The 12,984-nt window shown below is 48.3% G+C and overlaps 2 protein-coding genes across 3 annotated transcripts in view; one reads left to right on the top strand and one right to left on the bottom strand.

The window, feature by feature from the left end:
* LOC138167683 (zinc finger protein 420-like) overlaps positions 1 to 2,851 on the bottom strand; it is a 52,328-nt gene extending 49,477 nt beyond the window's left edge. Inside the window, exon 1 of one of the 2 annotated variants that reach the window (XM_069096632.1) lies at positions 446 to 2,851. The gene's annotated coding sequence lies outside the window, so the exon portion shown is untranslated. The remainder of the gene's footprint in view (positions 1 to 445) is intronic. The other variant, XM_069096634.1, reaches the window with a different exon arrangement.
* A 5,269-nt stretch (positions 2,852 to 8,120) lies between these two features.
* Positions 8,121 to 11,622, top strand: LOC138167725 (CRACD-like protein). Its single transcript, XM_069096692.1, is given in 5 exon segments — positions 8,121 to 8,348; positions 8,466 to 9,271; positions 9,273 to 9,571; positions 9,574 to 10,134; positions 10,137 to 11,622. Coding segments are annotated over 5 exon segments (2,877 nt in total). The 3' UTR covers positions 11,120 to 11,622.
* The last annotated feature ends 1,362 nt before the right edge of the window (positions 11,623 to 12,984 follow it).

The raw sequence follows: 12,984 nt of genomic DNA, 5'->3' as shown, positions 1-12,984 counted from the left end.
GAGGGGCAGTGGGGAGCCCCGCAGGGGAGGGAGCTGAGCAGAGGTGTGCCCCAAAGTACTTGGCAGTAAAGGAGGGGCAGTGGGGAGCCCCGCAGGGGTGGGAGCCCGGCCGAGCCCCTCTACCCGGGCTGGGGAGGGTGCACGGGGAGCCCTAGGTCCCGGTCCTTTCCCACTAAGTATGGGACCTCCCAGGATAAGGTGCCTGGGCGGGGGGGTGGGCGCGCGCGGGGCCACCACGCCGCTGATTGGTTGCTAGGTCGCGCCCCCCCCGGAGGCTGACCAATGGGCACGGAGAAGGCGTGGTAACAGTGGAGTGCGCATGTGTGGTTACCTCTGGCACAGAGCTCCTCCCCCCCTCCCAGGAGGCTCCGAGACAAGGCGACTGGCCCTCGGCCCCCCCTCCCCCGCCGCCTGCGCGTCCGCCCGGCCCCCAGCTGTCACTCACCCCGGCTCAGTGTCTCAGGCCCGGGCGGCGGCAGAGAGGGAGCGGAGCGGGAGAGACGGCGAATGCAGAGGATGCGGAAGGAAGAGGCAAACGGAAGTTCTGTGCGTCTCCTCCCCCACACTTCCGGGAGTGACTTCGAGACTTGCAAAGCTCTCTGGGAAACGTAGTCCTGAGGCTGGAGCGGCTTCTGCGCATGCCCCTGCCTCGTAGCCCCGCCCCGCCGGTGGAAGGGGCCGGCCGTGTCTCTGGGCTAGGCAGACCTGGGCAGCGCTTGTGGGGAGCGCGCCTTCAGGGCATCCGCCCTCCCACCTGATGAGTCCCGGGCCTCTGACCGGCATGTACCCCTCCTCCCACCCCCGGCAGCCCTCATCCCTGCAAACGCCGTCGCAGCCTAGGACCTCGCAGGCTTCCCAGTGCGCCACGTTCCGAGAGGACGCGGTGCCTGGCCCGTCCGGGGGGCAGGGAGGGGACTGGGAAGGAGCTTCTGGCCGGAGGGATCCTGGGCCTGGGAAGAAAGGGGGGCTCGGGAGGAGGACAGGATGGTTGTGGCGGGCACAGAGGAGGGCCGGCCGCACCTGTGGAAGGAGAATCCTTCCTGTGGCCTCGCTCTGAGATCGATGAAGCAAAACAGGACAGACTTTATTCTACTTATGTCAGGTAGTGACCGAGACCCGGCCGACCTTCCCAGTTCAGACAGGTCCACCTGGCAGGAAAGGGGGACCCTGGCATCCCAGCTCCTCCTCAGGGTAGCAGGAACATGACAAGTTGCAGGTGGAGAGGAAAAGTGCAGACTGGGTGTGGCCTGCCCCAACCCTGGGGACTGGGCAGGGCTCGACGCTTTGTCGACACACTTAACAAGGCAGTTTCCCCACCTGTAAAAGGCCTGGGCTCCAGCCCAGATAGGGCGCAATGGAAAGGGAGTCTGCAGTCAGGGAGCTGGATTTAAATCCCACCTGTGAAACTTGGTGATGATGTGGCCCTGGGCGAGGCTTTTCAGCGTTCTCAGTCAGTTTCCTCATCTCAAAAATGAGAGGTTAGTATGGGACAGCCCCTGAGAACCCTTCCAGCTCCTTATCTAGGACTGCATGGAAAAATGCCTTCCTTTTATCTCAACAGTCCTCGAGAGGGAAGGAGATGTGCTTGTGTGGGCACATAAACTCACACACACACATATACAGTCACACTTCTTAGTGAATAGAGCCCTGGAGTTAGAGTGAGAAAGACTTAAGTTTAAATTCTACCTCAGCCAGCTACACATGTAGCTACAAGTTTAAGGCTTTACAGGGACTTCCCCCCAAAATGAGCTAATCAATCAGACTGCTTTGCTTTGCTCTGAAAATGGCCTTTCTCGTGTCAGCAGCTCCAAAGACCAGATGGGGCTGAACAGTGTGGGCCTTCTCTCATCCTTCCCAGGGGCATGTGCTGTGCTGAAGGCTCCCTGGGATGGTAATTTCCAAGGGACACAACTTTGTCAGTTGTCGGTTTATATTTATGACATATTCAAATAAGATACTTCCTTTTTCAGAAACATGGAGACCATAAGTCTGAGGGACACAGACATCCTGGGATTGTCCTAAAACATATCAAATAACTTTGTCAATCTTGTATCAGGCAGTCAAAACTTTCATGCAGTATGTAGGGCCTAGCAACAATATACCTGTATATCACCTGGCCTGTTTATCTCCTTTAACCAGACTTTCAGGTCGACAACAGGAACTTCATTTTGTCCTCATGACAACTCTAAGGGGTAGGAGCAATAATGATGTTCCTTCTCCAATCGATAAAATGAAGACAGATTAAACGACTTATCCAAGGTCACACAACTAAGTCTTCTGAAGTCCAATTTGAAGTCAGGTTTCCATGGATCCAGGCTGAGCCCTCTACTCACTGTGCCATTCAAATGCCTCTAAGGGAAGAGGAGACTCCCTTTGGCCGGTTACTGTCTTCTGAAGGCACCCTCTTCAGCAGCCAATCAAAAGTCCATGAGCCACCTATCAAATGTCTTCCCATGCTCCAAAGTCCACACAAAGAAGGGTTCCACCATGCAATGCTGTGCATGCTCATAAGGACCAGTCTTCCTTTACAATTGTGATAGAAACTTTAAATTTCCTTTTACTATTCTTTGTTACTGGGGTTCAGATTTAGGTCATTTGGCTGGCTGAAGCCTGTCTCAAGGGATGTTATTATCAATCAAGGCCCCCAGACATTCCTAAGATAAGAAGCCAAAAGGGAGGGAAAAGGAATTGATTACACCTGCAATGTGAATCAAGGCTTCCCAAAGTGATTTCACTTGCTTTCTTTGTGGAAGGATCCCAACCAGTTCTGACTCTGTTATCTTTTGGCCTGTCAATCGACCCTTCCAGTGAGCTCATTTGGTATGAAAATCTGCCCATTCAGTTATCCATTGTAAACTCTCTGAACATAACCTGGAAGGGTCAGTCTCCTGAGTCTTGGCTTGAATCCTCTTTGGTTTGCTGTGGGAGGTTCTGCCTCCCTTGGGAAGACTGTCAAGCAGAAATGGTTTCTCTGTTCCTCTAACAAAATAAAACACTGGAGAAGCTTTCTTAGGACCCTAGTAGAGGTTTAGTCTTTTTTCTGAGTTCTGAAACTGAGCTCAATCATGACAAAGTCTTTAACCCCTGGAATCTCTGTGCTGAAGGTGTTACTTGGCAGTAATTACCTCTACAAGACTCCAGGGGGTGTATTTTGTGAATATCAGGGGTATGAGAGAAGCTCCCAGTTAAAACCACAGCCTCCTGTTAGCCTTCCTTCCATGGTGTTTCCTCACTGGCATTAGGTGACATTGGGGTCTGGCTCCGGCAGGGGCCGCTGTAGGACTATTGTGGGTGAGTCATGGCTGGGCTTGATCTCAGCGGAGAAATCACCCACCCAGATCCAGAGTGGGTAGCAGGCTCTGTACATTCACAGGTGCCTGAGGTCCCAGCAAGTGTTTCCTCTCTGGGTCCAGTGGGATAACTGCAGTGACATGCTGTACTCTGCCCCACCCACTGCAAACTGAAGACTGTACCCAGCAAAGTCCCCTGGCAATTTTAAAGAGGTATTTGGAAGCTATGTACACACAGACACATGCACGCACGCATGCACACATATGCATGCATGTACGTATGTATACTAAGATCTTGGCAACTGCTCCCATCACTTCCTGGCAAATGGGGAGAAGAAATGGAAGCAGCATTTTATGTCCTTGGGCTCAGAGATCACTGCAGATGGCAACTGTAGCCAGGAAATTAAAAGATGCCTCTTTCTTCAAAGGAAACAATGGCCAATCTGGACAGCATCCTGAATGGCAGAGACATCATCTTGCCAACAAAAGTCCACAGATATGGGTCTTTCTGCAGGATAAGAAAAGCTGAGCACCACAGAATCAACTTTTAAATTGTGTTGCTGGAGATTTGTGAGAGGCCCTTGGACAGCAGCAAAAAGGTTGGAATCAGGCAATCCTTAAAGAAATTCATTCATCCTGTTCACTGAAGGGTCAAACACTGAAGCTGAAATACTCTGGCAACATAATGAGAAGATGGGATTCATTAGGAAAGACCTTGATGTTGGGAAACATAGAAGGAAAAAGAAAAAGGGGAAAGCAGAGGATGAGCTGGATAGTGTCACAGAAAAATCCAACATGAACTTGGACAGACTTTGAGAGACGGTGGAGGATGGATGGGCCTGGTCTGCTCTGAACTTTGGGGTCACAGAGAGTTAGACAAGCCTGAGATGACTGAAGAACAAACAAGCCAAGACTGTCATGACGGCCTCAAGATAATCAGGTCTAATTTGATGACAGTGGTTTTCATGCATAGATTCTATAAACTAAAGCCTTCCTTGAGGAGAGTGCGCTGGGGGTCTCAAGACAAGGACTAAACGTCACAAGGAAAGGCAAGTCAACTGAGATAGAAAACTCTGAGCATTAGCAGTTTATTAGTTAACAAAAATTTACTAATAAGGAGGAAAAAATGGCTTCTTCATAAAGCTCAGAGACATGGAAAATGAAAAGCAGCCCCCCAGCTTAAGAATGGAACAAAGAACAGACGTTGATAGCAGGGAGGGAAACAATATAAATGGTTAAAGCATCACAGGGGCAGGAAGATGATGGACTGAAAGTCTGAAATGTGGGCTGGAAACAGCTCTTTTCATCTTGAAAATGCTGATACTTTCCACCTGGATCTTCCAGAAATAACTAAGGAGAGATAACACGTTTCTTCTAACTGTACAAAAACACCCAGAGACAATATTTCTAGGAATGGCATCGTCCTGGCTGGTAGAGATAACAACAGGTGGCCTAGAATTCAATCAGGACACTTAAAGGTCTAGACCATTATGAGTTTCCTTGACACAAAGTGATTTGTAGCTGAGATAATTCCTTTATCAGTAAAATGTTTTAGGAGAGCTCTGCACTCTCAAACTTGACTCAGAGTTTTTCTTCAGTTAAAAGTGACTGATAGAAAAGGGAACTTTTGCCTTTGAGTGAGGGAGGAACACTGACCTTTTGAACTCCTGAGCTTCTTCACCCACAGACTGTGCTTGTGGGTCCTTTGTCACAAGTGAGATGGACTCAAGGGAGGCAGAGCTGTGCAGTCATCAGCCTCACTCTCTCCTCCAGAGTTATCAGAGTCCAGTGCCAAGACACAGGCTGAGACATGCCATGAAATGCCCCCATTTCTAACTAATCCATAAACGTCTCCACAACTGATAGATACTAGGGTGCGAAAGTCAGAGTTCCATCATTGTTAGCAAAAACAGATTCCACAATTATAAGATTTTACAAAGTAATTTATATTCCACTTTGGTGGCACTTTTGGCAGCTACCTCCAGACAAATGAATATGGATAAACAAGATATCTATTTCTATCTATTATTTATGATAAATTGGAGATAATCAACAAGTGGCACTGGGAAGCTGGAATGCATCCAAAGGGCCATGAATGTGATGAAATGGAGACCAGGCCAAATAAGGATCAGTAGAAAGAAATGAGGCTCCTTATCCTGAAGCAGAGAAAATGTGGTGGCCAACATGGAATACTCTTCAGATACCTGAAAGGCTGTCATGTCTCAGGTGAATCACACTTGTCCTGCTCAGCTCCAGAGGGAAGACCTAGAACCAGTGAGTGTAAGCTGCGGGAGGCAGGTCGCAGCCTGCCAGGAGGAACAGTGTCCTAAGAATGGGCTGCCTTCCTGGCTGGTCTCCAGGCAGAAATGATTTCAGAGATGCCTCTGCAGGTGAGTCTGGCCTAGATGGCCTCTGAAGGCCCTTCCAACTCAGGATTCTCTGATATATTCAGTGACAAGGGAATAAGAAGTGGGCTCGGGTCCTCATTAGCACCCAAGTGAATTTCATTAGAAGCCTTTCTTCCTATCAGTGTCTGCCTTTTCTGGCAAAGCAAGACTCTTCTGACTTGCCTTGATGAGAGAATAGAGACTTCCCACAATGCCTCTTGACTGCTTCCTCGGGTCCAACCTCTTGGTGTCTGCACTGGAAACCACCACTCTGATGAGGGTGCTGGCATCAGGACCTGAGCCCTTCACTGATCTGTAGAAAGCAGGTGACAAGCAGCCCGGATGTCTGTGACATGGAACTGAGTCCCTTTAGCTTTCCTTTCCAGGCTGGCAGAGCAGGGCCAACCACGGGAAGCTTTGTAGACAGAGACTGCAAGGCCTGTGGCCTGCCCAGGAGGGGCTGCTTTGTTTTCACAATGGCTCTGCTCTGCCTGAAGCCCATCAGGGGAATCCCTGCCTCATCATCATGATTGTTGGGCGCCAAAATCAGGAGGCAGGAATGATACCACAGCAGCATGAGGGACAGACATTGGAAAGGCAGTCAGGAGATCAGGTCTTGGTCAGACCTCAGCCAGGGGGCCAGTGTCAGAGACCAGAAGGAGGAGGAAGAGAGGAGTGAGGTGTAAGAAGACTGGGAAGGGGAGGCTAGTTATATGTACCTACTGTGCACCAGGCACCTGGTACATTTTAGCTCATTTGATTCTGCTGCCAGAGTTGTCAAGGGTCTTAGTGATATTCTGAATAAGGCACACACAAGTAAATATAAGCCCACACACACACACAAACACATGTGCACATACAGAAACAAAAACAGACACACGAAAATAAACACAGATACAGAGATGTAGATTTTCTTCTCCTGAGGTCTGGGACAGGCCCTGAGACTGGGTATGACCAGGTAGGGCCCTTAGGCAGAAAAGGGTAGAGCAAGGTGAATTAAAAGAAAAAGAGTTCAGAGTATTAAAGTGATTAATAGCCGTTAGTATTTGCAATAAAATGACATTGTCAGGCACCTCCACGTGAATCCCAGGTGGCTTTAGCAAAGCCTGGCTTTTCAGCTATATTTTTTTTTCTTTTTTGGAGGAGGGTAGGCAAGGCAATTGGGGTTAAGTGACTTGCCCAAGATCACACGGCTAGTTTTGTGTTAAGTGTCTGAAGCCAGATTTGAACTCAGGTCCTCCTGACTCCAGGGTCACTGTACCACCTAGCTGCCTCACTACCTATATTTCAAGAAATCATAAGTGAAGACTACATGACATAAGAGTTAATTGTCCCAGTTTAAAAAAAATATACTAGAAAAAATGAGTAGGGAAGAAAAAAATCTAGCCCCCACATCCCAGACTTCTTGGGGGATTTAAACAATCAAAATTTATGTTCCTTTGGACAGAATAACTGGATGTGAGGGTGTGATTCCTGTCAACCTGGAAGTTTGGTTAAAGGAGGCAGATAGGCTAGGTGGTATTCATTAGCATTTGTCCAGCTCCTGGTGGGCAGCCTGGTAGCCCAGTGGATAGAGTCCTGGGCCCAAAACCCTTCCAGAGTTCAGATCAGGCCTCAGGTGCTTCTTCCATGTGTGGCCCTGGCCAAGTCACTTAACCTTCTTTGCCTCAGTTTTCTCATCTATAAATGAGCTGGAGAAGGAAATGCAAATCATTCTAGTATCTTTGCCAAGAAGACTCCAGATGGGGCTAGGAAGAGCTGGGCAGGACCAAGGCTCCTTGGAAGGCAGGGCTTGTGAAGGAGAGGCAGGCTGGGTCCTGAGGTCCTGGCCTAGGGTGAGATTGGAGGACAGGGCTCCTCCTGGGGGCCTCTGGGGCTGGGCACGAGGGGGGGGGGACACTTTGCCCGTATTGGTGTTGAAATGACCTTAATTATCACTCACCATGAGGGAGGGAAGGAAGGAAGGAAGAGTGACACCAGTGTGACATTCACAGCAGCTGCGATGACTATGCGGACATATTTCCAGGGTAGATTCACAAAATATAATAAACTCTCCTCATTAAACCCAAACCCAAAGTATGTATTTGAATAAGAGGTAATATTTAACAAGGCATTGATCACAGTCAGCCCTGGGAGCACTGACATCTTAGGCAGCTTAGGCCTCCCTCTTCCCACCCCCTCAAGCTGCTCCTCTCCGGGGCCCTGGGGCTCCCTCACTCCTGCTCGGGCCTCTCCCCCCAACATTCTGTTTCAGTTAACATTCTCTTGGGCCAATTTCTCTCTGTAACGGCAAGCAAAGGAGTACTTAGCTCCCTGTTTCAGCTATTCAAATGCGTTTGAGCCTCATCTGTGATCGTATCAAGTCTTTGTTAGGAACAGAAAGAAACTTGTGAAGCCTATGGTGGGGGGAACATGCCAAAGACTGGAACAGGAAGGACTTGAGATGAGGACTGGGACAGGAAGGAGGAGAGCATATAAAAGCTCTCGAACGAGGAGCTCCAGCTCCTTTCCTGCGGCGTGGACTGAGTGGGTGCTTCGCGCAGCTGCTCCCGCCGTGGCCGGGGCTGCCAGCCACCGACTGCGCGGGAAACGCTCTGGAGGAGGCAGCAGCAGGGGCACTAGCCTCCTGCTAGATGCCGGCCACGAGCTCCCGGACGTGGGCAGCGAACAGGTGAGCAGGCGGCCACCTGCGCGGGGCTCCCCGCCGCTCCTGCCCCGGGGCACGGCCAGAGCTTGGTGCTGCCTATGGGAGACTCCGGAGCACCAAAGAGTGGCAGGACCCTGAGAGTCTGAGCTGGGGAGGACAAGATTTCAGTTGAGGTGCACTGTGGTTAAGACATGCCAAAGATGTTTTTTTTTTTTTAAATCACTATCTGAATCAAAAGCAGAAGAATCAAGAGCTTTGATCCCCAGACCAACTGTTCAAACAGCAAGACATCTCTCAGCCCATACAAGGGACCTGGACTCGAGCTCTACACGAATAATGGACATCAAAAGGCAGGACGCGGCAGAAAGGCTTGGTGAAGATAGCTCAGGAAAGAAGTCCAAGTTCAAAACTTTAAAAAAATTCTTTGGGAAAAAGAAGACAAAAGAGACCTCAACATCTGCAAGTAGCAGCAGCTGGAAGCCAAGCCCATCAGAGAGTGATGTCATTTCTCCAGTATCTCTGCCCGTTGTCTCTGACTCAGAGGATGAACTTGAGGACCACAAGGGTACCCTGGGGAGCCGAGCCCTTTTGCAGGACAGCATTTTCATTCCTGAGACAGGTCAAGACCCACTCCCCCCACCCCCCCCCAGGCCAGCTCGGGTGTTTTCTCAGGAAAATGTGTCTGAGGGGATCAGAGCTTTACAGATGAAAATCCAGTATAATGTGAAACTGGGCCCCCCTCCTCCATGTGGGATTCCCACTAACTGGGGAGATGATGCTGGCATGAGTTCTGAAGATGATGGGTTGCCCAGGAGTCCTCCAGAAATATCTTTATTACATGATATAAATCCCAGCACAACAACAAAGTTCTCTGACCCTCACAAGCAACTTAGCTCTTTGAGTTTGGCTGGAACAGGCAGTGAAGAACAGGTTCCTTTAGGTTCTTCTTCCAGACCAGCTTTCCTCCAGACATGTCGGTGATACCATGACCTCTCCACGGACATCTGACAGTAGCCTCTCACCTCTAGCAGACTTCGATTATCCTCCTGAGTTCTCTTCCTGCCTTGATAACTCTGCGGCAAAGCACAAACTCCTAGTTAAACCTCAAAACCAGAGGTCCAGCAAAATGAGAAGGTTGTGTTCGCGTGCACAGTCAGAGTCTCTAAGCGACCTGACTTGTACCCCAGAGGAAGAGGAGGAAGATGGGAAACAAATGATGGGAGACCATAAAGATGAGATTTCCAGTTATGGCAGGAGGAAACGATGGACAAGGAGACTGTAGCAAATAGCCCGGAGATCTTGAGACCAGAGATGCCTGCAGAGCCTTCCCAGAGCCAAGAGAACCAAGATGAAAGGTGTGGGGTGCTCCCGTTTCCTGATTTATTTGCCAGCACAGGGGAGTTGTCATCACTAGTAGATAACCCTGAGACTACAGTGGAAGTCAGTGGCTCAGAGTCAGACCATTTACTTGCTTTAGATCGCCCTTCTCTTCCAGAAAACTCCTCACCTCCTACTCTAGATGAGGAACAAAGCAAAGAAGCCTCTCCCCCACCAGTGTCTTCTCCTACAAGGAGCATATGTGAGGAGGTAGTTTGTACGCTTAGTGAAGGCCAGAATCAGGATTCTGACAGCCCTCTAGATATGCCCTCTCCAAAGGCTATTTCTAACAGTACTGCAATTTCATCCAGTTTAGATTGTTCAGAAGCAAATATACAGCAGCCAGAAGACAGCCTGGAAATGGCTGATGCTGAGGAATCAATGAAAGAATCCACAATGGCGCCTGACGTGGGCCCCCAGTTACCAAAGAGTTGTTGGAAAACAAAAACTCTTCAGTCACTTCAAGTCCCAGTGTTTCTCCCATTCCTCCAGGTTCAGTGTCATCACAGCTAGGACCTGCCCCCTGGCACCTGGAGAAAAAGAACGCCCCTGAAGAGGTCCCCCAGTCTGAGCAGCAAGCCTCTGCTCCCACAGCTCCCAGGGGAGGGCTGTCAGAAGCTAAACTGGAAAGGGGAGCCAGTGAAGTGAGGAGCTCCAGAAAGTTCTCTGTGTCTTCCTCCTGGGAGAGACCAAAGGCTAGCAGCCTCTATTTGAAAGAACATTCAGGTGGCAGAACTCCATCAAACACAAAATTGTCCTTGCTGAAGATGAACCTGGCATCAAGAAATGAGGTGACTAGCGTTAATCTTCAGATTAATGGTGAACACCAAGAAGAGAAATTGGGCATTATAAAACAGTCACTCCCAGTTGAGAGTGACTCTCAGAACTTTGTAGGTAGAGAGGGTGACCACACTGGGCTGAGCTCTGTATCTCCGGCTTCTAGTGCCAAACTGCCAAAGCCAGATCCCTGTCCACAGTTACTGAGTCAGCCTGTCACTGAAGACAAAAACCCCTTTCAAGTAAAACTCCGGTCCACCTCACTGCCTTTCAAATACAGAGATGGATCCTTCCCAGACTTAAAAGAAATGAAGTGATACAGTGCAGAGATCAGGATAGAGAAAGGAGGCTTGACTTTGCTTTCAAAAGATGAAAAAAAATCAAATCAAAAGACTATCAGATCTAGTGCAGCTAGACCTTTAAATAATAAGGTGAAAGGTAAAGCCAAGTCCTCAGAGCAGCTTAATCACAAACCTCCATTACCCAAGAAACCTGTTTTGCAAACTCTAACTACTCCCCACGCGAATGCACTCCCTCCTGGAAACCTTGAAAAACTGGACAAATTAATCAAGTCTCCAGAATCCAGAAATGAAACTTAAGCCTTGGAGAAAAAGTTGTCTCTTCACAAAGTAAGCTGGTAAGAATGCTGATCATGTTTGAGTGTGTTTTTGGATGGAGGTGATTCTGAAGTCTTCCACTGTGAGCCCTTTGAAATTTCTTCTTTGAGTTAGAGCATACATGTGTGTAAACAGGAACATTTCAGGAATATTTGAAGAGTAAATAAAAAATTCTTTTCAACTTCAAAAAAAAAAAAGCTCTCGAATGAGCTGGGACTGAGCAGAACTGGGAGGATGGGTGCTTGTGGTGCCAGCACTCTGTCTGTCTGTTCTGTCTGTGTTGATGTTACTTTGTCAGACCTGTCTGCTGACAGAGGACATTGCTGCTGTTACAGAAGTCCTGGGACCTTACTGCTGGTTCAGAAGCCCTGAAAGAGGACATAACTGCTGTCTGTTCACAGAAGTCCTGAAGGAGGGTTTTACTGATGTTTTCAGAGGTCCTGGGACTTTACTGATGATTTGTGTTTGGTTTCTCAGACAGAAGCCCTGTCTGTTGGTCTGTGTTGATTTCACAGGCAAAAAGAGAATTGATGATAGTGCAACCAATGTGTGTGAACATTATTGTAACTCTGTTAAGTTTGATGTGTATAAACATTGTTGTGGCTCTGTTAAGCTTTGTCTTCCCAGAAACAGAAATTGTGAAGGGCTTGAAGTATATTAGTCACCCATGAGCTTCAAGCTAAAATAAGAGCTGGGAGTTGCCTCCCTGTGAATCTAGGTGAGTTGGGCGAATTCAAGCGAGAGCTGGGAGCAAGGAAGAGGAGCCATGGAATTTAGAAGTCAGCCCAAGAGAAAGGACCTTTGCGTGGGTACTTAGTGCTGGTCACTGAGATTAAGATTAGTGTGACCTAGGGCTGGGAGACCTTTGTACTTTGTACCCCTTAAGAATGATTGCTTCTTAAGGATGGTTGAGTTAAGGATGATTGGAAGCCAGTCTTCAATCAAGATGAAAGAAGACCTTAGACAGGTACTTTATAATGATTGATTGAGATTGTGACTTCCCTAATGATATCTTTTGTTTAAGACTCTGTGGCTTTAATAAGGCCTTAGTAATAAGTTATTATGTTATGTTGTCGTGAATGTTGTACTTTTGTTTCCGTGAATGTTTTGCTTTAGTTTATCATTGAATAAATAGAGAGTTCATTAAACAATGTGATCAGAAACCTTAAAGTTATTCACAACAGCAGTCCTCAGTAGAGCTACTTGTGCTTGGCTTTACACTCCCACTCTGAGCTCCAGGTGACCCAGGCTCTGTGACTCAGCTGTGGACTGGGCCAGAGTCAGAGCAGGTCACATAGGCCTATTAATGGGCAGGGAAGATCTCTCTATTCTTTCAACATTACAAGAATGTAAGGAAGAAAGGATAGAAGGAACGAAGGAAAGAAGGAAGGAAGGAAGTGATTGGTATAGGCTCTGGAAAGTTCACCTCCTGAAAAGTGTTCCCCCATTGCCATCCTATCCAATTAAGCCTGAGGCCTGGGAAGGACTACAGCCATTAATTGAAAAATTCCTAAAATATAAAATCCTTGTCCCTTGTCAATCCCCATGTAACATCCCTGTTCTTCCTATAAAAAAAGCCTAATGGAGCATACTGCATGGTTCAAGATCTCAGGGCTGTTAATGAAGCTGTCATTCCTATACACCCCATAGTCCCTAACCCATATACTATACTCACTCAGATCCCTGGAGGTAGCCAATGGTTTTCTACCCTAGATCTCTGTTATAGGAATGCAAATTTAAAGATCTTCCCTGCCTCTAGGTTAAGTGTACCTGGAGCTTGTGGTGGGAGGCCTGTTTTTCAGGAGATACTTCGTGATTGGCCAGTGGGTCAAGAAGGTTGTTACATTCTCTGAGCCTGGAGAAGGCTATATAAGCCCTGATGGGAGGCT

The sequence above is a fragment of the Petaurus breviceps genome, unplaced genomic scaffold (genome assembly GCF_028583685.1).
Source record: "Petaurus breviceps papuanus isolate PSGF00001 unplaced genomic scaffold, PetGlider_PUasm1.0 287, whole genome shotgun sequence".
NCBI lineage: Eukaryota > Metazoa > Chordata > Mammalia > Diprotodontia > Petauridae > Petaurus > Petaurus breviceps.
Note: the sequence above shows the minus strand (reverse complement) of the source record. Positions and strands in the feature narration are given on the sequence as shown.